This window comes from Phascolarctos cinereus, unplaced genomic scaffold (genome assembly GCF_003287225.1).
Source record: "Phascolarctos cinereus isolate Bilbo 61053 unplaced genomic scaffold, phaCin_HiC Scaffold_4;HRSCAF=312, whole genome shotgun sequence".
Lineage (NCBI taxonomy): Eukaryota > Metazoa > Chordata > Mammalia > Diprotodontia > Phascolarctidae > Phascolarctos > Phascolarctos cinereus.
The window spans coordinates 262385351-262410835 of record NW_027555847.1 but is presented as its reverse complement, the minus strand read 5'-3'; the positions used below and the strand labels follow the sequence as shown (position 1 = coordinate 262410835).

Genomic DNA, 25485 nt, shown 5'->3' with positions numbered 1-25485 from the left:
TTCCCCCAGTTCATTCTACAGATGAGGAAACTGAGGCAAACACAGTTAAATGACTTGCCCAGGGTCACACAGCTAGTGAGCATCTATAATGATAATATTATATAGAATATATATATATTAGATTAGATATTATAGATAATGCAGATAGGTGATAATAGACATCCTTGCTTTACTCCTGATCTTAATGGAAAGGCTTCTAGCATTCTCTATTGAAGATAATAGCTATAGTTGCTTTTAGCTAATTTTCTCTCTCCTTCACATTCCCCCCCTCAAGACTGTAAGCAATCTGCTATAGGTTATATACATGCAATCATGTTAAACATATTTCCACATTAGTTATGTTGTGAAAGAAGAAACAGAACAAAAGGGAAAAGCCATGAGAAACAGAAAAAAAAAGTGAAAATTATATGCTTCCATCTATATTCAGACTCCATAGTTTTTTCTCTGGATGTGGATAGCACTTTTATAAAGAAGACCCCAGACTCAATTCTGAAAACTGGTGTCTCACGATTTCTTTACTAAAGAGGTTGAAGAGTGGTTTTTCGATTCTCAGGAGAAGCGAGCACACCTCCACAGGAAGGGAGAGTGCACATAGTACAGAAGGGAGAGCAAGCTTTATAGTTAGTAATTGCCTAACTCCTCCCTTCTGGGTCAGGACTGGTCCTAATCCTCCCAGGTTACAATCTTCCTCATATGCCCTGTTCATATATTTTACATACATGTGATCCCTACCCCTTAACATACATTTTGTTTCTAAAATTGTGTTACTGCTTCCCCCTGGGAGGAGAAGATAACATTCACGAACCCTATTACAGCTTGTGCAGTAGCAAAAAGCTGCTGACCTGGATTAACCCCTGGCCGGTTTGAACCAGTTCAGTTTTGGTTTCTTATCACCCACTTGCTATTCCCTGATTGGTGTTTTAGCCTTGAAGTGGTTCCGAGTCTTTCACAATGTGCTGATTTCTATTATTTATGTGGAAACTTAATTCTTTTACTTCTCATAGCACATTAGTTAAGAAGTATCAGAACAAAGTGGAAAAACCACAAGAAAGAAGAAAAAAGAGAGAGAGAAAATAGTGTGCTTAGATCTTCATTCAGACTCCATAGTTCTTTCTCTGAATGTGGATAGCATTTTCCATCATGAGGCTTTTGGAATTGTCTTGGATTATTGTACTGCTGAAAAGAGCTAAATCTACCAGAGCTGATCATCACACAATGTTGCTGTTACTGTGTACAATGTTCTCCTGGTTCTGCTTACTTTACTCAGTATCAGTCCATGTCTTTCCAGGTTTTTCTGAAATCCATCTGCTTGTTGAGGTTTTGAGTTGGGAGAGCTGGTTCAGGTGTGAAAGAATTCACTTAGACCTTCTCTGCAGCCATTGGGAGCTTTATTTCGTCAAAGCTTCACGGGCCTGAGATTAGCAAGGAGCTAAACAATATAGGAAAAGACCTAGGCTTATATAGACAGAAAGCTATACAGCCTGTAGGAAGATGATGTATTTTTAGCGTTTCATATGGGAATTAGAGATTAGGGACAGGATAAGAACAAACAAGGTGAGGAAAATGGTTGTCAAGATAAGGAAAAATTGTCATGACACAGGATGAGGAAGATAAACAACAGGATAAGGAACACCGGGTAAGGGAAACAAAGGCAATTCTTTTGGTACAGGCTGGGCTACAGAATAAGCCTCAAACCCCCTTAGGGGCCTGGGAAAGTAACCCTTAGTATTATTTTTAATCCTAGGGCACTTTTTGCCCCCACTTCATGCTCATCATTTCTTATAGTACAATAGTTTTTTATTACACTCATATACCACAACTTATTTAGCCATTCCTCAATTGATGGGCATTCCCTCAATTTCCAATTGTTTGCCACCACAAAGAGAGCTCCAAAGCCCCCATTTAAAGAGAACTCCCAGACCAACAAACTTCATTTCCTACCAGCTGCACTTCTTAGACTGAACTTCATCATGCCCCCTCCAGGTAGGTACCTTCACTCCCTCTCCCCATTAGATTGTAAATTCCTTGAGGGCAGGTACTTAATTTTTCTTATTCATACCCTTAGGACACAGCACAATGTCTGGCATACAACAGGTGCTTAAGAAATTTTTACTGGTTGCCTGATATAGGCTTAGCAATCATACCTCCAAGTTTGTCAGTACACTGGGACGCTATTTGATTGGGTCTAATTCAAGTAGAAACATACGCAGTGTGATTTAGGGGGCAACCTAATCATGTGTTAAAAAACCTTGCTCCTGGGTCTTGATTTGCCACGAACTTACTGTTTAAAATGGGGAAAGTCACTAAACTTCTCTGGGCTTTAATTACTTTATCTATATGAAACAATAACAACCAAAATCACTTCTAGGCCCAAGGTGGGCTGGGGCACTGAATCTCCCTACCTCCACTAAGGGGCTCCATTTCTATGATCCATGCATGTTCAAGAACTGGGTTTAATACTAGGGCAGCCTGGCCTCTAATGAGAAGAGCTGAGCCCTTTGTCAAACTGTCTGGTTCATTACACCCTAACATGAAACCCTGGAGAAAATTACTTTGGCTCATGGGTCTTTCCTAAGAGGGAGTAGAAATGTACTCAATGTACAATGTAAATTATATACAGGGCAGTTACTTATTTCCTCCCACACACAAAAGATACACTAAATACAAAAGACACGTTTGTGTTAACAGAAAAACTAAACAAGCAGCAATAGCTTGCAACCACTATTCTATTCTCCTGCAAGTTTGAGACTTTAACTTCTGAGACGACGCAGTTTGTAGGACTGCTGTGTCAGTATTTCACATTCCATTTTAGCTCTGTTATGTCCAAGGGATTCCTTCCAGGTCCATGTTTTCTGTCAAGTTAGGACAGGGCCTGGGGGCATCTTGCTACTGGTGATCATCTTTTCTGAAGCAGAAACTCCTCCTACTTCCTGTCATCTCCAACTAAGCAACTTGAAGCTCCAAACTCTTGAACTCACAAAGTTGCCTGCCTCCCATAATAATAATATTAATAGCTAACATTTATATAGCACTTACTAGGTGCCAGGCACCGTGCTAAGCACTTTACAATTCATTATTTAATTTGATCCTCACTACAACCCTGGGAAGTAGGTGCTATTATTATTCCCATCTTACAGATAAGGAAACCAAAGCAAACAGAGGTTAAGTGACTTGTCCAGGGTCACACAACTAGTAAGTGTCTCAGGCCACGCAGTGGATATAGCACCAGCCCTGCAATCAGGAGGACCTGAGTTCAAATCTGATCTCAGACACGTGACAATTACTAGCTGTGTGACCCTGGGCAAGTCACTTAACCCCACTGCCTAGCAAAAACAAACAATAACAACAACAACAAAAAAGAATGTATTAGAAAAGAAAGCAAAAAAACCTCTTCAGAGGATTTTTGTAATGATAGTCCAAGCAGAATACGATATTCTAAAAACAGCCTTCTCTTGACCCTTCCACACTGTCTAGCTAGTATACCCCAGGTTTCTATATCCTCAACATTCACTCCTCTGATCACTTCTCTTCTCCCCTCTGGGGTCAGATATTGTGAAAAGAATAGATTTGAACTTATTCTGGGAGCTTCTGCAAGCTTTGCTGGTTATCTAGCTGGTATCTAGCTTGTAGTGTCTCACAGCCCTAGGCTACCCACTAAAAGAGCTTACATTTGCCAGGAGAGGCTCACTAGATGCTACATTCTAGCAGAAGATAGTAGAGAGAAGGAGACTCTGACGAGGCCAATAACTAAAGCCAACTTCTCAGACGGTAGCAGAGGGCAGCCTGGTAAATACAAAACCAGCAGAAAAACTTAGAGATGACATGACGTCCAGAGAGATGAGAAGAGATGCAATGCGTGACACACCCAGCAGAGAGCAGCACGACGACATCACTAGATAACATCAGCAGCTCTGCACCATTGGAGATATGAGTCGCCCCAGCAACACATGAACCCTAGATATGTGTCTCTCCATGTTGCTGCTGCTGTTGTTGTTACTGTTGCTTGTCCCTTGTCCTCTAAGAGGACCATGACATCAGGAAGACAATGCCATGACATACACATGAATTGGACTGAAGTGAGGGAGGGCTGTGCAAAGTCACCAGCCTCACTTTCTGGAGGCATCCACCTGGATCCAGTGGCAAGATATAGATCAGGATGCCTGGAGAGGGTCGCTGTATACTCCTCCTGTGTGCTCTGGCTACCCAGGTTCCAGGTATGTGTTCCTCTTTATATATGTTCCCCAGTCACATGTTTCTCCAGGTATGCCCTCCATGTGTCTCCCCTGATCAATCTGTAATCGTCCCCACTGGTAATATGGCAAACCGGGGGATACATATAACATGCGTGCATGGGAAAATCTTTTCTTGTCACTGAATTTTTGAGGGTTTTTTGTTTGTTTTTGTTTTGAACTTAAGTGTCCTTAAGTGTCTTCCAGGTGATTGGTATAAGCACATGGATAAGGGCTTTGAGCTATGGTTTTGCTAATTCACAAGGCACACCAAGCCTGGGGTAACTTTCTGGAGGACCATGATTTAGGGGGCCCCTGGGTGCTATGATATACTTCCTTATGCATAAATGACATCTGTCCTCAAAAACCCCACTACGGCCCTATATTGCTTACTGAATAAATGTTCAGATTCTACACGTACCTGAAAGCTCATTAATGTTTATCTACTTGAGCTTTGGAGATCTGTGGGACTGTAAATGAAATCTCAGCCCCTCTTCAATCCTTTTTTTTCATAATTACAATCTATAATTTTTATTTTACTCTTTGCAACCAATACAGTGCAACACTTTGGTGAATTACAAAACTTGCCCCTGATATATAGGAAAATCCTAAGATTAAGATGGGTCTTTAGAGGTCAATCTAGTTGAATCTCCTCATTTTATAGATGATGAAACAGGTCTAGAGGGATAAGATGTCTTTCCTGAGGTTCCTCAGTTAGTATAGTAAGTGGCAGTCAGTCCTTAAAATCCAGCTCATCTTACTCCAAATGCAGAGAGATGATATCATGACTTATATGACAATAAAAATATCTGTGACATGCAAAGACTAAATTTAGAAAAAACAAGATTCTAAGAATTAACAAGCTTCATATACATTTACAGGATCACAAAATTTAGAATTGGAATGTGCCTTTAAACATTGCAGATGGGGAGGGAATATGGTGGTATGAGTTAGGAAATGGACCAGCATTATTCAAGTATTTGGAGGACTGTCACTTGGAAGACTTTTCTGCTTGGCCCCAGAAGGCTGCATCAGGAAAAGAAAGTGGAGGTTAATCTAATTGCAAAGAAGGAAATTTAGGCATGGTGTAAAGATATACTTCCCAGGAATCAGAGCTATTCACATTGCCTCCTGAGGTCATGAGTTCCTCATTATTAGATGTTTTCAAGCAAAGCTTAGAGGATCACTTGCCAGGTTTCATATGGAATGGGATGTAGTGGGTGGCTCATCATCTGAAGTCTTAAAGAAAAGGTCAGATGACCAGTGATTACCATCAGTTGTACAGAGCATTTTTGTTCAGGTATACCTTGAAGTAGGGGCTTATGGGGTCACGTCCAACTTTAAGCTTCTGTCTTGGGGTGGCCACAGCCTGAGAAGACTCCCCATTCTGTCAGCAGAGATTGGTTTCTGTATTCTGGGAAGCTGACCCCCCCCATCATCTCTTCTCAATCTTAAGGAAGAAAGGACAAGAGACATCCCTCACAAGGCAATGACATCAGAATAAATATGAGTGGGCTGAGTGCTATTTGTGTGAAGTTACAAGAGTGCATGGCCACTGAAAAATGGAGAAACTACACCCCAGATGGTGTGTGGAGGTAAAGAACCATCTGCCAATTTCTACCACAATCTAAAGCCCAGCAGATTACACTGAAGACACAGATGAAGAATGAGAGAGGGCAAGAGCTTACTCAACACTGCTGCCTCAATGGGGGTAAGACAAAAAGACTGTAGCTGAGCCAAACGAGACTACCAGGAGCCAATAAGTAATGATGGTATAGCTGTCCCCATTGATGGAGAATGACAATGGTGATTAACTCAATGCATTACTGGTCTGTATTTCATTTGTTCAATGGCAGATGAGAAGAAAACTATGGTAAGCTACACAAAAGCAATTTTCCTTCCAATGGATTCCTAACTTTCCACTTAGATTCCTAGCAACTGGGGGCTCAACATGGCCCAAAGAAGTTTGGAGTTTTTTGTTGATAGTACATTATTAAATCCCCCAAAAGCGGGCATCAAAATAAATGTGGGCCATCTGGATTACCCTGGGGACAAATTAAACTAGTGTGTTGGTAGTAGGTTTGGTAAATAGAAGCCAGAAGAAGCTTCCCTTTTTTTCTTCAAAGCAGATTTAAAGCCCCCATCCTTCCTCACCATCTTTCCCCTCAAATGGGGACACTCTAAGATATGGTATAGGAAAAAGTGGTTGTGGGGGATAGATGGAAAGGGAGCATCTAATTTTAGCTAGATGACTGCATACCACCACCAATGTCAGAGGAATCAAATTCAAACTATTTTGACTTTCAAGTCCTTCCATCATTTGGTGCCATGCTTCATTTCTAGCTTTATCTCACACTGCTTCCCTTAATGTTTCCTATGCTCCAGCCAAAATGAGCCATTTGCTATTCTCTGTATGTGCTATGAGCCATCTCCCCTCTGTGACTGTTTAGACTATTCCCTCTACTTCTACCTTTGCTTGCTATCTTACCTACCCTGTAAGACCCTGCTCAAATGTCATTTCTTTCATAAAGCTTTCTCTCATCTCCCTACCAGTAACAAATCACCTTTCACCCCTCAGAGCTCCCAGAGCACCTGTTTTTCGTCTCTTTTCTACTGATCCTAATTAATTTTGTATTACAGTTTATGTGTATGGCTTGTCTCTACTACGTTGTGAGTTCCATTAGGGTAGGGAACATTGTTCTGCCAATTGTAGATGCTTAATAAATGTTCGTTGAAGTAAAAGAAGATAGAAAAGGGGGGAGTTAGAAGAGAAAAAATGAGGAGATAGAAAAAAATGAAGAATTAGAGAAAAGAAAGGGAAATAAGAGTTAGAACTAGAGAAAAACCTCATAGATTATCTAATCCAATTTACAAATTTTATGATTGGGGAAACTGAGGTACAGAGGTTGTAACTTAGTCAAGGTCATTCAATATTAAGTGGAAGAGCGAAGATTCAAACTTGGGTTTTCTGACTCCAAATCCAGTTGTTTTTCCATTTAAGAAAGAAAAGAAGGAGGGGGTAAGGACAGAAGGGAAAAGGGAGATAGCCAGCATCACTGTGTTTCCATATATTAACTTATTCTCTTTTTCTTCAGAAAAACCTATTAGGGGCACTTATCTCTGCTACTTTAGAGTCTATTTTGTATTTGTCTACCTGGTCTTTAAGATAAAACTATGGTTGACTCAGTGCATTGCTGGTCTGTATTTCATTTGCTCAAAGGCAAAAGAGGAAGACTACGGTAAACTATAAAGAGGAGCTTCTCTTTCCAGTCACTTGGATTTCTAACAGCTGGGGGCTTAAGGTAACCTGAAGAAGTTTTTGCTTTTGTTTTCATTTTTTTATTGATAGGATATTATTAAATTTCCCCAAAGCAAGTGTCAAGATGAATCTGAACCATCTAGTTCTCTGCCTCCAGCCCCTAATCCCATCTTTCCTGGCATACATGCTATTAGAAGCAGCTGGAAGAGATCTCATTTATATAGAGGCTTCTAGGGTTAGGGCCCAAAAATTAAACTTCTGGTGATGATCCTCTTCAAATTTAGGTGGGCTGGTCCTTAAACAACAAACATACAGGTTGTCTCAAAAGACTTAGTATGGTTTTAAGCTTTTGTTGCTGTTTAGTAGTTTTTCAGTCATGTCTGACTCTGTGAGGAAGAGGAGAAAATTGAAACAAACAAGGTTAAGGGACTTGCCCAGAGTCACACAGTAAGTGTCTGAGGCTGGATTTGAACTCAGGTCATTCTGACTCCAAGGCTGATGTTCTATCCACTGCAGCACCTAGCTGCCCTGTAGTTTTAAGCCATGAAATCTTAAAACTGCATTAAGCTTGCCAAAGTTTAAAACCATATTAAGACTTTTGAGGACATGCTCTATAATCAATCTCAAAGCCTATTTTTTTTGGAGAGACTTATCAGACCATAGCACTCCCCTGAAATAGATTTTATTTTATTTTTATATATTTTCAACTAACTATAAAAACAACTTTTAACATTTGGGTTTTTTAAATTTTGAATTCCAAATTCCCTCTCTTCCTTGAGAAGGCAAGCAACTTGATACAGATTATACATATGTAGCCATGCAAAACATATTTCCATATTGGCCACTTTGTGAAAGAAAACATAGACCAAGAAAAAAGAAAAAGAAAGTAAAAAAAAGTATGTTTCGATCTGCATCCAGAGTCCATCCAGTTCTTTCTCTGGAGGAGGACAGTGTTTTTTATCATAAGTCTTTTGGAATTGTCTTGGATCACTGTATTGCTGAGAATAGCTGTTATTCACAGTTGTGGAATAGCTTTTAAGAACCCAAGGTCACCACCATACCATAATGAGAAATCCAGACTTAAGAATAGGACTTCAGTGGAGAAACAGTGGCACAAATAATTCCAAATAGGCAAGAGTTCAAAAGTATTTCATGTTTGATTTTAGAATGAACTGTACAATGTTTTGGGCAGCAGCTTTACCTTCCTAATTTTCTTAGGCTTATGCTAAACTTAGCTTGCATTCTCAGAGTCTAGAACAATTAGTGGCGGAAAGATATCCTGAAGTATTCAGCCAGGATTAACAATGTAGAAATTATCCACCATCCTATAAGTCCAGGTAGAAGAGACCAAGGAAAGGCAGATTTTGGGGTATGGGAAGACCTCTATTCTCATCCATCTCATTTGTTGAAGCCAGTTCAATCACATGTAGCTTTTGGCATACTAACCCAACACTCATCTCCCAAGTATATCCAGCATTCAAGTACCCATCCAATGGTTTCAGAAAAACCTGGAAAGCATTATATGAACTGATTCAAAGGGAAGTGAGCAGAACCAGGAAAACATTGTATACAGCAATAGCAATATATGGCCAAATAAAGCTGTTTTCAATAATTCAATAAGCCAAGACAATTCCAAAGGACTTATTATGAATAATGCTATCCACCTCCAGAGTAAGAACTGATGGAGTCTGAATGCAGATCGAAGCATGCTTTTTTAAACTTTATTTTTATTTGGGTTTTTTTTTTCTGTTTTCTTTTGCAACATGGCTAATATGGAAATATGTTTTGCATGACTGCACGAGAATAATCTATATCAAGTTACTTTCCTTCTCAAGGAAGGAGAGGAGGGAATGAGAGAGAAAATTTGGAGCTCAAAATTTAAAAAAATAAGTTAAAAATTATGTTTACATGTAATGGGAAAAAAATTTTTTTTAAATCAAGTTATTACAGAATGCAGCCCTGACTTTCCAGGTGCTTTTTTGCAGTGGATTGCTTTGACTTCTGGTCCCATACTTCACTGTCTTCTTTGGAATGAGTCTGCTCACTGCACAGTCTCCCAGATCTGCCTTGAACTTCTGCAGTAGAATCTGGGAGTTCTAGGGCAGACTCTTACTTAGCCTCAACAGCCCTAGTTCCATTTTGAAACTAGCTAGGACCAGTTTTACACAATGCCAACCTCTCATTTTCTGCTATCTTCATCTCAATCTCTTCACCCAGCTCTGAAGACTCGAGACTGCCCTTGCTGTTCAGACATCAGGTGTCCTCCTACATTCTTGCCATATACCACCCCCTTGGCCATTTTGCTCTTCAAAAGGCAAAAGTTCCTGAAAGCCATGGGGAAGCATGAAAGAGTTCTCTGAGATAAGAAAATCATTTTAAAAATAATTCAGAGGGACCAAGAGACTGAGAGAAAACACAGGAGGGATGAAGACCAATACCGACCTGAGGTGGGAAGAGTGGTAACAAAACAAGTTATCATTATGCATAGAAATGGAGGAATCATATGAACTGGGACTAACTGGGATAAACTGGGGGGAAAGCCGTGAGAGAGAGACTGGGCACAGAAAGGAGACGGAGGTGGGGGGTGCTCCTGGCTGGAACTGGGGACAGACAGAGCAGCTGGAGTGGGGACAGAGTCTGTGCTCACAGCTCAGAAATGTCCCAGCTTAGCCAGCAAACAGGACTCAGCCCCTTTTACCCCTCCTCACTCACCCTCTAACCTCCTGCAGTCTGCTCTCCCTCAACCCATCCTTACTAGGCTCCCAAGAGACAAAGGTAAGTCCTAAGACAAAGGTTCACAAATTAGGTATCCTGTCTTTTCCCAATCTCCACTCCCCTCATATAACCCTGACCCCTTACTTCCAGTCTCCATTTCTTTTCCCTTTCTAGAATTCAGGCATACTACCTCAAATCCTCCATTTCTCCCCATCAGACTCCATTCCCTTCCAAAAACCCAGGGGGGAGAAATGACTGATTAAATGCAGATCAGAAAAAGGAAGAAGAGAAAATAAACAGATGTCTGCAGGGGGAACCACTGGGAAGGGGAGGGATGTAGAGAATTTAAAGGGCTAACATGGGATAGCTGGGAGCAAAAGCAGGAAGTGGGAACTGGATTGATAAGTTGGGAACAAGGAGGTCAGAGCATCTCTAACTTGAGAGGAAAGTGGAGTAGGATAAGGGAATGCATGGGTTGGGGGGCTAGGACGCTGGGTCCAGCAATGAGTTAACGTCTGCTGTGGTTTTTCTCAGACAGCCTGTAATGAGAGCCAGGTGTCCCACTGGCCCCATTCCCACTCACCCCCACCCCTGACCCCCTCCTCCTTCTAGTGTAAACTGATCCTGTTTCAGTAAGGGAAGGGGGAGGGGGAGATTGCAGACAAGGGGGTGGGGAGAGGGATCTGGGAAGACCTGGCTGGTGCTCAGACAAATAACTCTGTCCTGTCCCAGCACTGCAGAGAGAGAACAGCCTCCGAGCTCAGCGGACAACATGAAGGTATTGGGAGAAAAACTTGGCCCCAGCGCAGGAATCTCCTACCAGATAGGCCGCTATTATGGCTTAGAATGGATCTGTTACCCAAGGGAGGCTCTTACACAATTAGAAATGACTACCTTTATGTGGGTGCAATCAACTGAGAAGATACTAGAGGGAGATCTAAGAGTGGTGGGAACTAGCTGTTTTCCCTTATCACTGAGGGGCACGGTAAGTTGGTCAGCAGTATCAGGGTTTGGGAAATGAGCTCTAGTCAAAGGAAGGAAATTCCTCGAGGGGCAACAACACTGCCTCTCAAGCAAGAGTCTGAAAACACTGAATTGACTTAGGGTTGATGTTGGAAACTTCTGGGACCCTGTACATGTGACCATTTATCTTATGTTCTCCAGGTCTCTCTGCTGCTGCTCTTCCTCTTCCTTCATACTCCCTACTGCTCCTCCCAGTCCCCGGGAATCCGAGGAGATGGTGAGCTGCTAACCGGGGACATCCACATCCCAATTCCTTGGGAACAGAAAAGGGGCCAAGGGGGTGCCGGGGAAGTCATTCATCTGAATGAGAGGGACAGAATGGGTGGAGACAATTCTGAACCATGTACTTAGAAAGCACCTGGTTTGGGGCAGAACTGCAGTGCTGGAAGGGATAGCGGGAGCAGACAATGAGATAGTGCATAGAACTGGCAATCAGGAGACCTAGGTTCAGATTTCAACTCTGTCACTGACTAGCTGAGGAAGTCTGTGCCTCAGTAGGTTCAGTGGCAAAAATAACAGGGTTGGAAAACATGATCTCTTTTAGCTCTTTGGAACTATAAAAAGGCAAGACTTTCCACCACCAGAGAAAACCAGGGTGGGGGCTGAAAATTAGTTCAACCCAGAAAACAGCAACTGATGTTCTTTGTCCTCTGTCTCCTAGCTCTGGAAAAGCCCTGTGCTCAGCAGCCCCTGGACTGTGATGACGTCTACGCCCAGGGTTACCGAACCGATGGGGTTTACCTTATCTACCCCTCAGGACCCAGTGTTCCTGTGCCAGTCTTCTGTGATATGAGCACTGATGAGGGCAAATGGACGGTAAGACAGACAGGAGAGTTGCTGACCTGTCATAGGGCAGGGAGACTAGAAGTGGAGACGGCAGTTCTAAGCTGCATAATCTTAAGCAAGTCACTTAATTGCTCTGGATCCCTATTCCTTCATCTACAAAATGAGAATTGTACTAGATGAGCTCTAAGTCACTTTTGGCTCTGACTTTTGAATTCTATAAGAAGAAAGCTCAGGGAAACTGGGTTGAAGAGAGGAAAGCCTTAGAAAGTGGAGGCACTTAATAGAGAGCACAAGAAGCTGTTTGAGGAGGGACCTGTAAGAGAAGAAAAACTTGAAAACAGGAATTGATTCAAGGAGTATCAGTCAAGTCCAAACAATACCCATAATCCCTACCCCCTATCAGGCTTTTCGCAGTCCAGCTTTCCACTTTCTTGGCTCCAGGTTTTCCAGAAGAGATTCAATGGCTCCGTCAGCTTCTTCAGGGGCTGGAATGACTACAAGCTAGGCTTTGGTCGAGCTGATGGGGAGTACTGGCTGGGTAAGGTGAAAAGAGAACTGGGGCCTGGAGGGCAGACGTCTGGGAAGGGTGTGGAGGCTGAGAGACAGCCAGGGACTGATTACTTGAATTCTAGGGTGGGGGCATTGGAACACTTACTGGCTCCTAACCTCCCTTGGCCTTCTAGGGCTAAAGAACATCCACCTCCTGACTCTGAAACAAAAGTATGAGCTGCGTGTAGACTTGGAAGACTTTGAGAACAATACAGCCTATGCCAAGTACACAGAATTCTCTATTTCCCCCAATGCTGTCAACGCAGAGGAAGATGGCTACACTCTCTATGTAACCGGTTTTGAAGACGGGGGAGCAGGTAACATTTAAGTTTCTCTCCATCCCTCTTGGCCATTTCCCTGCTATTCCCCAGTTTTTGTAACTTGAAGACAAAGGCCCTCAGGAAGGAGAGGTGAATAGAAGCTGGCACTGCCAGACTGGTCCCCAAGCCTGAGGCCCTCACATTCCCTCTAAGGTCCCACCCATCTTCCCCTCCCATATCTGGCAGAATCCACAGCTGAGCCAGGGCCAAACTTCAGCCTCAGCCTTGGCACCAAAAGGAAGCTATAGTCAGCTTTGCTCCAAGCCTTCTCCTTTCGTCTCCCCCATCACAGAGCAGATGTTTCCCTTAATTTCCGAAAGCACATCTGTCTAACATCTGGTAAGGGTGGGGTAGGAAGCCATCCTCCCCTTGCCCCCAGTTTGCCATGTTATGGAGATCTCATTTTCATGTTCTACTAGTCACTCCCCACCTATATCCATTCAATCTTTATGATCAATTCCCCAACCTGTGCTCTCTTCTCCTCCCTTCTTCCCAGGTGATTCTCTTTCCTACCACAGTGGCCAGAAATTCTCCACCTTTGACAAGGACCAGGACCAATTTGTGCAGAATTGTGCAGCACTCTCATCTGGAGCCTTCTGGTTCCGGAGCTGTCACTTTGCCAATCTCAATGGCTTCTATCTTGGGGGGACCCATGTTTCCTATGCCAATGGTATCAACTGGGCCCAGTGGAAAGGATTCTATTATTCCCTTAAACGTACTGAGATGAAGATTCGCCGTATCTGAGGGCAGCACCCCTTTATGTAACGATTATAGCCCTCATTCTCATCTTTCACCCAGCTCTCTATTCAGTTACTGGCTTCTGTGGCTATTCATTTTTCTACTGACTCCCCTACCCTTGTATTTTTGCTATTTGTCAGTTAGTACTTATTCCTGATTCCTAAGCTAATGGCCTTTGCCTTTTACTCAGCTGTTGTCAGTCCCACCTAGATCTAATTCATTTTTATACCCAGATATCAATGAGAAGGAGAGTGGTGTATTGGATACAGAGCAGCCTTGGAGTTAGGAAGATCTGGGTTCAGATCTTCTCTCTAACACATACTACCTAGATTAAGTCATGTAACCTGTGTCCAAAGACAACTCTGACTCAACTACAGATAAATTATCTATCCACAGGAATGAGATTTTTACAGGCAATTCCCCCACATCAATGAAAGTACATGTCTAGACCAAAAAACCCAAACCCATCAAAATTTTGCTATCATTCTGATGCTGTTAACCCTACCCAGACCTAGTTTATTTTTATGTCCAGCTAATACCACCACATCTAACCTATGGCCCATTACCTATATAGCGTGGCTCACTCCCTAAAGAGGCTGAATGAGCTGTTAACCTTTTGTCATCCAAGTAGGGTTGTTTACTAACCACGCCCTCGGATTTTTCTAATGAGCTGTGCCCATAGACTATCTAAGAAATCAGCCTGATTTGGCTATCATACTCAGCTATGACTATATATTTACCCCAGAAATGGCTGTTTTGTCACTTAGGAATATGATTGTCATAGGGGTCACCAAAGAGTCAGTAGTTCATTAGCTGTGGTCTCTTAAATTCCAACCTGGAGCCAGCTGCCTTTGGCAGTCTTCCTTAGTTGTCAATTCGTCACTCCAGGGCCAGCTAATATCGTGCTGTCATAATGAGCTGTTGCTATGTCCCACTGCAGAGCCAACTCTACTCTGCTGTTTATATATAATTGGCTGCCAACTCTCCTACCCTATCCTTTCCTGAAACCATATTCCATTTCAGAGGTGAGTATCAGAAAGGGCCACACTCCCATACCAGCTGTGCCTAACCTCCTTCATTCTCTCAAAGCTAGTTAGTTGCTTTCTATTTCCCAATTTATGTTGCACACTATTGATAAAAATGTATAAGGTCCAGTCATCCCACCTCATCCAATCAAGTGCATTTTAGTGACAAGTATAAGGAAGGAGGGTGGGAAGGAAATGGATCATTGTTAAGATGAAACTATCCTACCACAATACCTTAAGTCTACTCCCAGTCAGCAGTTCCTACATCCCCTTCAGACTGTGTTCTTCAGACAGGAGAACAGAACCCACCTCTACAGCAGTTTGCTGGGAGCACAAAGCGGAGAAGAGACAGATAGGAAGAGAGAGTAGACTAGCTACAGAGACAGCAAAGTGGAAGCCACAATTTGTCAATAAACCTACAGGAATACCCAATCTAAAGAAACTGTTTCTTCTGTTGATGGCTTGAAAGAATTTGCTAGACTTTGCTCCTAAAACAAGGCATCCTGCTCTCCCACTCTTCTCCCTTTCAAATGTTTCCCTCAATTCCCAAAATGACACTTGGAGACAGAAGTAAGGATCAAGCTTATATTTCACTGGTCCCACAACAATAGGAATGTAAAAAAAAAAAATTCAATGCTGGAAGTGCCAGCTCTGAGAAGTGACAGGCAACAGAAGTTCCTGGGCCTTTCTAATTTCTCCAATGTTTTACAGATACTGAGGCTTACACCTAAAGTTGTAGGGTGAATTTGAGATGAATCTGGAGAATAAATTGGTGCTCCTATTCTCCCCATCAAAACACGAATTTTCAGTCTTTTGGGGCTTCCTTTCTAGACCCTGCCTTTGACCTAAACTGAAAGATCCTGTTCCCCTGTCCCCAGCTTGAGCCTGGTTTTTTAACGCCTGGTACTCAAGGTTCCTGAAGATCAGGCAGGTCAGCCAGCAGCATAGGAGAGTCCATCTGGATCTCACGTTGTAGAGACTCAATGTCAGCTGGGTTCATCCCATGCCCTTCTAACCAATCAGTAAGCAGAGAGGCTGAGAGTGGGGCCGAGTCTGTTTGGCTACAGGAAGAGAAGAGAACAGAAAAGGGAACAAAATATTCATCAGCAAGGTCAAGTTATATCCCATGCCTAGAGTAAGGGTCCTTAACCTGGGGTCAGTGAATCTTTTTTTTTTAATATGTTGATAACTCTGTATCAATATAATGGATTTCCTTTGTAATCTTATATATTTTTATTTTATATACACACAGTTCTTGCTTTACATATGTGGACTGTTCCACAAACCTCTATGTAAATTGATTTTAGGTAATGTGAATTTGCCCCTACCCACCCACTTCACTTAACTATATAACAAAGAAATACACAAAATAATATACTTACAAAAGTCATAAAGTACAGACATATTAAATACTGTGCCATGATAACAAACAGAATTATAAAATGAAAGGTAAAGCTAATGATAAAGTATGCACAGTACTGTAAAGTTAACACAGGTATGCAGTCTGCTGCTCCTTCCCCACCCACTACACCTAGCCTTTATCACTAGTGGTAGGCTGTGCAGCTTTTATTGTGAAACTATCAAGAGATGTTTGGACAGTGACAATGTTTTTTTCCTTGTATATTGACAATAGCAAGCAATATTCTCTTCAACTAGTCTTCGAACTTTTAAAAATATTGAAGTATTTGGATCCATCTTTTCAATATGAGAAAAAATTTCACTCAAATGATAAAATGCTTCTGCCAACTGTTTCGCTGTGAACCTTTCTGGCTGGACAACAGTATGAAGCTTCCCTCTTTTCTTCTACAATCTTTGCAGCTAGCAGCTCAATCAGATTCTCATCTGACAGTTCTTGTCCAAGAAATTCAATCAATTGCTTTACATCACTCTCATCCACTTCTAGATCCAATTCTTATGCTAATTTTACAATCTCATTACTCACTTCTTCAAATTCACAAAAACTGAGAATGAATTAGGGTCACACTTTTTTTTCCCAAACTCTCTTCATAAATGTTTCTGTTACATCTTCCCATGCCTTAGCAATATTCAGAACTGCATAGTAAATATTTTAGGACTTCTAGAAATCTCTCAATGTCAAGTCATTATCTGCATCCAAAGCTGAAATTGCCTGGGCAAATGTAAGGTAGTGGTAGGGGAATATATACTACTTCCACATTTAAATTAAAATCATCCAGATGGGAAAGGTGACCAAGGGCATTCTCCAAAATAAGGATGAAAGGAATGCCATTATCATTATAAAACTTCTTGACTTAGAGAGAACAGTTATTCAAAGATGACAAGGATTATCTTAGGGAATCTTAGGGTTAGCGAAATAACGTACACGTGGGTTGCCTTCCTGGATTCAATCTCCTAGGATTTTCCGAAGGGTACACAAGAACGGGTTTTAATTTTCAAGTCCCAGATGCATTGTCTCCCAGCAGAAGAGTTACTCTATTTTTCAAAGCTCTATGCCCCGACATCATTTTTTTCTCCCCTGAGATGCAGGTTCAAGATGGCATTCTCTGATAAAACAAGCCAGTTCCATCTACATCAAAAATTTGCTCTAACAAGTAGGGACCTTTATCTATTATTTTGTTTCGTTTTTGCTTTTTGGTGAGGCAACTAGGGTTAAGTGACTTGCTTAGGATCACACAGCTAGTTAAGTATCAGGTGTCTGAGGCCGGATTTGAACTCAGGTCCTCCTGACTCCAAGGCCAGAGCTCTATCCACTGTGCCACCTAGCTGCCCCCATCTATTATTTTTTGTAAGAACTCTGGGAACTTATTTGCTGCTTCAATATCTGCACTAGAAGCTTCTCCTGACATTTGTACATTATGAAATTCTGCAATCGTGCAAACCAACCACTGCTTGCTGTTAATGTTTGTGTTCCTTAAGGTTACATTACCTTTAAATCTTCAAAGAAGCTTCGAGTCTTAGCTTGAATTTTTTATCAAGCTTAAAGGAATATTCTTCTGAGTCTGATCTTCTATCCACACAGTTAATAGTTTCTCCATTTCTAGAATAGCATCATTGTTTCAGCAGGTAAGTCAATGTAATGCAAGCATGCCTTTTGCGTGCTCCTTCATCCGAGAAGCAGCCTTCACAATGGTGTTCACAGTTGACACTGCAAGACTAAGTTCACGTGCTACCAAGGACAATTTTTGTCCTCCATATTTTCTAATTATTTTCGTTTTCATTTCCAATTCTACTGGCTTACGTTTACAAGACGGCTCACTTTTCTCCTCAAGAGCATGTTTGCTGCCAGCCATGGTGGAAATGTAAGGATAACTACTGAATACAAGGAAAGGCACAGTATCACTCACTGTCTGCAGACTCATAGGAACTGACTTAAGAGATGCTTCTCAGCTTCCCACCACCATTTATGCTACCCATAACATACTTAGTACATCTTATTGTACGTACAACATCTGTTTTGCATAAGGAATGTTCATAATTTTTGGAATGCAGATTTCTTTCAGAATTCTTTATGTAGAGTGAAATTTATGTAATGTGAATTTAAGTAAGGTGAGATCTATCTATATTTAAAAACATTATTCTGAGAGGCGATCCGTAGCCTCCACTAGACTGCGCAGCAGTCAATAACACAAAATAGATTAAGATCCCTTGCCTTAGAGTCCCTGCCCAATTCTCTAAGATTCCTTCTCTTAGCCTTGTACCTCTCAATTCTCTCTCAAGCCACATCCTCACTCACCTGTCATGAGGCCCATCAGCCACACCCATATCAAAAGACTGATTGAGGAATTCCTCCAAATCAAAGCCAACTCCATAGCCAGCCCCACTGCCCTTTGGGGTTCCCGAGAAAACAGGAGGCAGTAGATCATCCACCTGCAGAGAGAGAGGGAGACAGACTAAAGTTCAGGTGATTATTACAATCTATTCTCTTTTCAAGAGTGCTGTGAAGAACCCATGTCCATCTCTACTCCTGAACTAACTAGAATATCCACATCTCTGTAGATGCAGCCCGGGAATTTTCCTTTATCTTCACTATACCTTTCCAATAAAACCCAAAAGAACCCCAAATCCTACTTTCAATTTCAATCCCTTTCTACTAATCTTAAATCACACTCAAAGAGTGCTGATTTTAAAACTTAGTTGCCATGGCCTTAACCAAGATACTTCTCAATCTCTCTTCTTACCTGTGACTTAGATAGCTGCTGAGTCACCAGGTTCACATCTGGTGACTCTGAAGTGGGAGCCTGACGAGATCCCCCTAGATCTGATGGTGGTGGGCCAGGTGGAAAGTAAGGCATGGTTCCTGCAGGGGTGGGGACAGGAAGGCTAGGAGGTGGAACCAATGGTTGGGGGACCGGAAGGGGTGTAACTGGGGCCTGAAGACCAGATGAAATAGTAGCTGGGAGTGGAGAGGGTCCAGTAAGTTGAGGGGCAGGTCCAGGAGGAGGAGCAGGGGGTGGTGGGGTAGGTGCTGCTGGTCCAGGGGGTGGAGCTGGAGGCTGGGCCATACGAGTCCAACGTTCTAATAAGCTCCGGTCATTGTCACTCAGCACCAGCCCAGCCAGGGGATCACCAGAGGGACCACCTCCTGCCCCAACACCCCTTTCTTTGCGTTCTCTCTCCTTCTGTCGTTTCTCTCGCTCCTTGGCTCGCTCCTGCCGCCGCCTTCTCTTCTCCTCCCTCTCCCTCTGCCGTTCTTGGGCTGTTACTGGCTTTCGTGGCTCAGGGGCCTCTAGGGGTGCACTGGGACCATCTGCATGAGAGTAGGGGAGGAAAATAAGGAGCTTGCTGTGCCCAAGGGTCTAGCTATACCCAACAACACCACCAAATTCTGTAACTGGTTCTCCCACCCCTATGATCATTTCTATTCTATCACCCATATCACCCATCTCTACCCATGCTTCCTTCTTTCACCTTTAAGCCGGTTCCTTAAGGCAGCCTTGAGAGCAGCTTTGGTATTGTCTGAGATAGCTCCTTCTTTTTTAGGTGGGGCCGGATCTCCAGTGGGTAGAGGAGGCTGAGAGGAGGTCAAGTCTATGGTGTTGGATGTAGGTCCAGGGGGAGGTAAGGCTGGAGGTGGTGACTCCATGGCACAATCTGAACCAGGTCCTCGGGGACTGGGCATCTCCACATCAGGGCAGCATTGTTCTCCAGCCACAGGCTGCAACAAGGGCTGGAAACGGATCTGCTGGCGGATTCCCTCACGTCGGGCATGAAAGTCACCAATCTCAGCCACGATGGCCTCTTTTATTCGTTCACGGGTCAGTGCTTCCCGGTCAAAGGCAAAATCAAAAGGCGGGGCACAATCTGGCTCATCATCAGGGTCATGATACTTGGCTAGGAAGGGGTGGCGCAAGGCAGCTGCAGCTGAGATCCGAGCACCAGGCTCAAAGCGCAGCATGGAGCCCAGAAGTGATAGTGCTTGCCGATCAGCACCTGGATACACTGTCTCCCAGGGCACTGGTTGGCGTGGAGGCAAACTCTGGATGTAGGCACGTACTCGCTCAGCCCCTACAGCCTGGATCACAGATGGTGAAGGAGTCCCCAACACTGTCATGATCAGCTGAAGCTGGTGGACATAGTTCTTACCTGGAAAGAGCTGTCGTCGAGCCAGCATCTCTCCAAAAATGCATCCCACAGACCATAGGTCGATGGCCTGTGTGTATTCATGCAGGGAGAGCATGAGCTCAGGGGCACGGTACCAGCGTGTGGCAACATATTCTGTCATGAAGTACTGATGCTCAGCTGGGGAAGTGCAAAGGCCCCGAGCCATGCCAAAATCACCTATTTTCAGCTCACAGTTTTCATTCACCAGCAGGTTGGAGGGTTTGAGGTCACGGTGGATCACCTGGGCTGAGTGCATATACTTAAGTCCTCTAAGCAGCTGGTACAAGAAGTAGCGTACATGCTCCAAGGTGAGTGGCTGGGAGGAGTGGATGATCTGGTGTAGGTCACTCTCCATCAAGTCCAGAACAACATAACTGAGATAGAAAGTAAAAAGACTTAGGCACAGCAGCACTTAGCTCTCCTTTCCCAACCCATCCTTCTACCTCAGGCCTTATCTCCAGGATCAGATTCCCCCAAGAGTAACTAGCTATTTTCCCAGTGGACTTGTAGGAGGATCTACAGTTTAAGTCTTCGTGGGACCATCAGGAACTTGTTCCCTTGGAAAATGCCTCATAGCCTATCATAGGAATCTGTCTTTTCCAATTGCCATTTGTTGTGTCAAAGTGTCTTGACAACCTCTATTCCATGACACTCATCTATCCATTTATAACTCAGGGACTATGATACTCATTTTAAGATACTACACTGACTCTAACTTCAAGAGGCACCCTACCAGTTCTATTCCTTACACAGATTTGAATTCCCCATAGGGCACAGTGGGCTTCAGAATGTCCTTGATGGCAATGATATTGTCATGCTTAAAGTGTTTAAGGATCTTCAGCTCCCGGAGGGTCCGCTTGGCATTGGTTACTACATCAAAAGCATTGGGGATCTTCTTGATGGCTACCTGCTGGCCTTGAGAGAGAAAAAGAAAGATCAGCTACACTGCTTTCAGTCTCATGTCTATATCTATATCTATATATGATATCTAGAGTCTGACATATCTATAAAGAGGCTAAAGTTCTCTACCAAGATATCTCCATCCAGTGGCCCAGCTTGTCTTCACTTCAGATACTCATCTTTTTCAGCTAGGTGGTACAACAGATTGAGCACTGAGCCTGGAGTCAAGAAGACCTCCTTTCAAATCCAGCCTTGAACATTTATTACCTATCACCCCGTGCAAATCACTTAACTTGGGTCTACTTCAGTTTCTTCAACTGTAAAGGAGATAACAACAACATCTACAGGGTTATTGTGAGAAACAAATGAAATGGTATCTGTAAAGTGCTTAGCACAGTGCCTGGCATAGAGCAGGCACTTAATAAATGCTTGTTTCCTTCCTTTTCCCCAATATCCTACGTTCTCACCTTTCTCAATGGTTTACAAATTGGTATAGGAGTTAGGAGGCCTGTTCTCTAGTTCCTGAGCTACTACTTACTAGATGTGATCTCCAGGCAAGTCACACATTTCTCTGGAAATCAATTTCTCATCTGGGGACAGCTATTTATATATATCAATGTATACACCATATTAGATACACACATATATATATCTGTGTATATGCACACATATGTATGTATAGATATATGTGTGTGTGTGCATATATGTATTACATATACATACACAGATATAAACGCAGCTTACTTACTTCAAAAGATATTGTGAAGAAAGCCAGGGAAAGCTCTAAGAAGTGGGAAGGGCTAAATAAGTTGACAATGAATAAATCTATCATTTCATTAGTTCATTCTACAAGCACACTATTGACAAAGCACTGAAGAAGGCATGGGGAGGGTGTACGGGAGACAGAATACAATAACAAATACAAAATAGTCCAGGGCTCTCCAGGACCTCACATTCCGAAGGCTGTAAGAGAGTGGCATGTATACTCAAATAAGTAAAATAAAAATACGAAATAAGTTCCCCAAAGCTAAGATTCTCATAGAATTGCTGGGAAATTAAATATGGAGAACTACTTCCCCTGGGGATGGATGGACAAAGGGATGGATAGATGGATGAACAGATGGCTGGGTGGGTAGGCAGACAGATGGATAGATAGTTGGATAGATGATGAATGGATGGATAGACAGCTGTATAGGTGATGGATGGGTAGATGGATAGGTGCATGGATGGACAGACCACTGGGTGGGTGGACAGATGGATGGATGGATGGATGATGGATGGATGGACAGATGGATGGATGGATGGGTAGATGGATGGACGGGTGGATGGACAGACCAATGGGTGAGTGGCTGGATTGATGGCTGGGTGGATGGACAGATGGCCGATGGGGGATGAGCAACTGGCCAAGGCGGCCACCTGTGTCACAGGTGACAGAGCTCACCTGTGAGGCGGCGCCGGGCGGAAGAGACCACCCCATAGGCTCCGGTGCCGATGGTCTCAATGATCTCGTATTCATCTCCCACCTCGAAAGTCACGTCGAAGGAGCGGGCTTTGAGCAGCGCCAGGTTCTTGGCCACCACTGAGGCCACGGGGTTGGGGGGCTCCGCCTTCCCGGGCTCAGGGCGACCCTCAGTGACCCCCTCCTCGTCCTCTTCCTCCTCCTCCTTCCGGGGCTCGGCCATGGTGGCCCGGGGTCAGGGCTAAGGAGGCAGGGAAAATAAGAAAGACGGGGCCGGGGCAGCAGCGCCCCAGGGACGGGGCCAGAACTGGGGTGGGGGACGAGCGCGAGGCGGAAGGGCGCACACACGAGGGGGGAAGATCCGCGAGCAACGGGGGCTGGGAGGGAGGGGCCGCGGTCCCGTCACATTGGGGGCCCACCCCCCTTCCCCCTGATTCCCGCGCTCTCTCCGGGGGTGTTAAATTCCTGACATCCCCAGATCCTCAGTTAAGAGGTGGACGTGGGGGGGAAGGTTTAACTGGGGTCACCCGCTCACTTACCCTCAGCAGCCGCCACCTCAGGGCCAGCTCCTTTCCCACCCCCTCTGGCCACGCCCATTACCTTACACCCAATCGAAGGCCTGTCCTCCCCAAGTCCCCACCTACTCGGTTCCCTTTATCCTATCGGAGGCCGGTAAGGGAAAAGGGAAGTGGGGCGGGGAACCTAGCTTCTGGAGCGGGCTGGAGGGATCCGCCCAAGGGGTTCAGGCAGCTTCGAATGGGCACGCGCGCCCCCCAGACTACCCACCTAAGAGACCTGCCCGGGCGGCATGGAAAACGTACCAGGAGGATGTGGCTCGAGCTCCTAATGGCCAGTCAGAGCTTGTCCCTGGAGCCAGCGAAAAGGGAAGGATGGGGAGGAGAGAAATTGAACAATGTGGTCGGGCTGTCAATCACAGTCTTGGGAACGGGGAAGCAGCTCGGAGAACGCGGCGCAAAGCTGGACTAAACCAATCACAAGCTGCTCACAGCGGTGGGTGGGCGGGGCATTAGGGGTGCTCGGTCCGTTTCCTTGGCGACTACCTAAGAAACCCCGCCTCCTGTTTCTCCTCGGTCTATCAGAACCTCTGCTTTGCGCAGCCATTCAATGAGAGTCGAAGAGCTTGGGGGCGGGGGTAATGTGAATGAAAAAGCCGGGCTGGTAGTGGAACTGGGAAGAAAGAGGAAAGGATCGAGCAGGAAGGGAGTAGGCGCGAATGGGGAAGGGAAAGGAAAGGAAGAGTGATTTGGTTTTTCCGCCTGCGCTTGCGCATGCCCTGTGAGGTTGCTGGAGTTCCCAGCAGCTGGGGTGGTTCCTGGAATGTGCTACGAGGGGAGATTTTTAGCTGGAGTGGCTTACAGTGAAGTGTCGGATTGGGATCAGGACCTAAAGGAGTTTCCCTACATCCTTCTGGAGCTGGGTTCGTCCAGGAGCGTTTCCTCCGTTTCAACCTCTCCCCTCGATACTAATTGGTAATATATATGGTAGGGGCTAGAACTGAAGTGGGAGAATATTGGTGGCTGGCCAAGTCCATCATTTTACAGATGTGGAAACTTAGGCCCCAGGAGAGCAGGCGACTTCCCCAAATCAAACAATCTCAGAGCCAGCACTGGAATCCCAGTCTGTTTTGACTCCCAGATCAATGTCATTTACACTATACCACCTTGCCCCTCTGTACTTCCCTAGTATAAATATAGTGCTGCATTAGAGTGAATGTTGGTGTCCAGCAGGTAATGGTGTATAACAGGGTTCCTGGAATGTAGATGAGGTGGAAAACCTATAAAAACAGTTCCTTTCAATCTCAAATATTTCTCCATTCCTTGAAGGTTTTAGTGGGCTCCTGCTATTTTGCATAGAGTTGCGCTAGGTGCTGGAAGGGATAGTAAATGAGAACACGAACACATTCCCGATCTTCCTTCCCAGACCAGCACAGCTTCATCCCTCACTTCTCCAAATTGAAGGTTAAAACCACAGAGGTTCTATCGTGGTGGGATCCTAGAGAGGCTTGGGTGGGAAAAATGACAACTTCCTGTTCCAGGCCATCCTTCCCCTTCTCCTCCTCTGTGTAGTGGAGGGTTCCTGTTTGCTTTGCACACCTGGGTTCTGGGTTACCCAACCTGAATTGGCAACTCAAAGCCAGGGATCTAAAGCTCAGCTCCAGGACTCCCTCTCTCCACATACCCCACTCCTCCCTTTTCCAAGCAGTTACTGTCATGCTTGCTTTCTTCCTTCTGAGCTCTAGCTCTCCTGGGTCAATGAGTGCTCCAATGTATATGGATGTGGGGGGTGGGTTCTGGGCTTGGGAGAAGGATATATGAAACAGGAACATTGAGGGAGATAGGAGAGGGGACAGTAGCTTTGGATCATCATGGGCTTCTACTCTGACTAGCTCAGAAAGAGTGCTTCAGGAGGTCTAGCCAGCATTCTTGTAACTGAAATGAGAACTTGCTAAGTTCAATGGCTTGGGGAAGGTTCAGTTTGGAGCTTCAATTCACTCCTAGTCTCCAGTGTACTATCTGCTAATTCCAACTGCTTAGATATTTTCCTAGTTTTGATACTTCAAAACATAATAATTCAGGTCTTATCTTCTAACTGATCATTCTTCCCATCCTTGCTCTGTTTACTCAATTCAGTTGTTTTCCCACCTTTATTCAGATCTTAGAGGTCCGAAACCTTGTATTCCAGTATAAAGTCTTAACCTACATTTTCTTGCAGATTGACATCCCAGAGGAAGTGAATCATAGTCCCTTGACTACAGAATTCTTTGAACAGCCTTCTGGGATCCTAAATCCTTGCTCTGATGAGTGGCAATGGGTCCCACTAGTCCCACCCCTCACTCAGCTCCTCCTGCCTACTCCACACTGGTCCTACATCTGCAATGTCT

General features: G+C 44.1%; 2 protein-coding genes and 1 long non-coding RNA gene across 10 annotated transcripts; 2 read left to right on the top strand and 1 right to left on the bottom strand.

Moving 5' to 3' along the window:
• Positions 1–70: 70 nt before the first annotated feature.
• LOC110220475 (uncharacterized) lies at positions 71–9934 on the top strand. 2 transcript variants are annotated; one of them, XR_013486085.1, is made up of 4 exons: positions 71–4214; positions 5690–6102; positions 7450–7531; positions 9706–9934. It is a non-coding gene; the product is annotated as an uncharacterized LOC110220475 (long non-coding RNA). The 2 variants fall into 2 exon arrangements; XR_002327879.2 differs by having other exon boundaries at positions 73–4214; positions 5686–6102.
• A 940-nt stretch (positions 9935–10874) lies between these two features.
• On the top strand, positions 10875–15076 carry MFAP4 (microfibril associated protein 4). Of its 2 annotated transcripts, none has more exons than XM_021004497.2 (6): positions 10875–10981; positions 11368–11443; positions 11888–12042; positions 12454–12550; positions 12696–12878; positions 13378–15076. In XM_021004497.2, the coding sequence occupies exons 1-6, from the start codon at positions 10976–10978 to the stop codon at positions 13623–13625; spliced, it is 765 nt and encodes a 254-aa protein (XP_020860156.1). In that variant the 5' UTR covers positions 10875–10975; the 3' UTR covers positions 13626–15076. The 2 variants fall into 2 exon arrangements, with proteins under 2 accessions (XP_020860156.1, XP_020860154.1); XM_021004495.2 differs by lacking the exon at positions 10875–10981 and adding an exon at positions 10992–11188.
• A 139-nt stretch (positions 15077–15215) lies between these two features.
• Positions 15216–24215, bottom strand: MAPK7 (mitogen-activated protein kinase 7). Of its 6 annotated transcripts, XM_021004494.1 has the most exons (8): positions 23123–23228; positions 22566–22824; positions 20974–21139; positions 19532–20598; positions 18802–19370; positions 18357–18490; positions 17550–17660; positions 15618–15705 (listed from the first exon to the last, which is right to left on the bottom strand). In XM_021004494.1, the coding sequence occupies exons 2-7, from the start codon at positions 22804–22806 to the stop codon at positions 17552–17554; spliced, it is 2286 nt and encodes a 761-aa protein (XP_020860153.1). In that variant the 5' UTR covers positions 22807–22824; positions 23123–23228; the 3' UTR covers positions 15618–15705; positions 17550–17551. The 6 variants fall into 6 exon arrangements, with proteins under 6 accessions (XP_020860152.1, XP_020860153.1, XP_020860150.1 ...); XM_021004493.1 differs by lacking the exon at positions 17550–17660 and having other exon boundaries at positions 15216–15705; XM_021004491.2 differs by lacking the exons at positions 15618–15705; positions 23123–23228 and adding an exon at positions 23405–24215 and having other exon boundaries at positions 17567–17935.
• Between the last annotated feature and the right edge of the window lie 1270 nt (positions 24216–25485).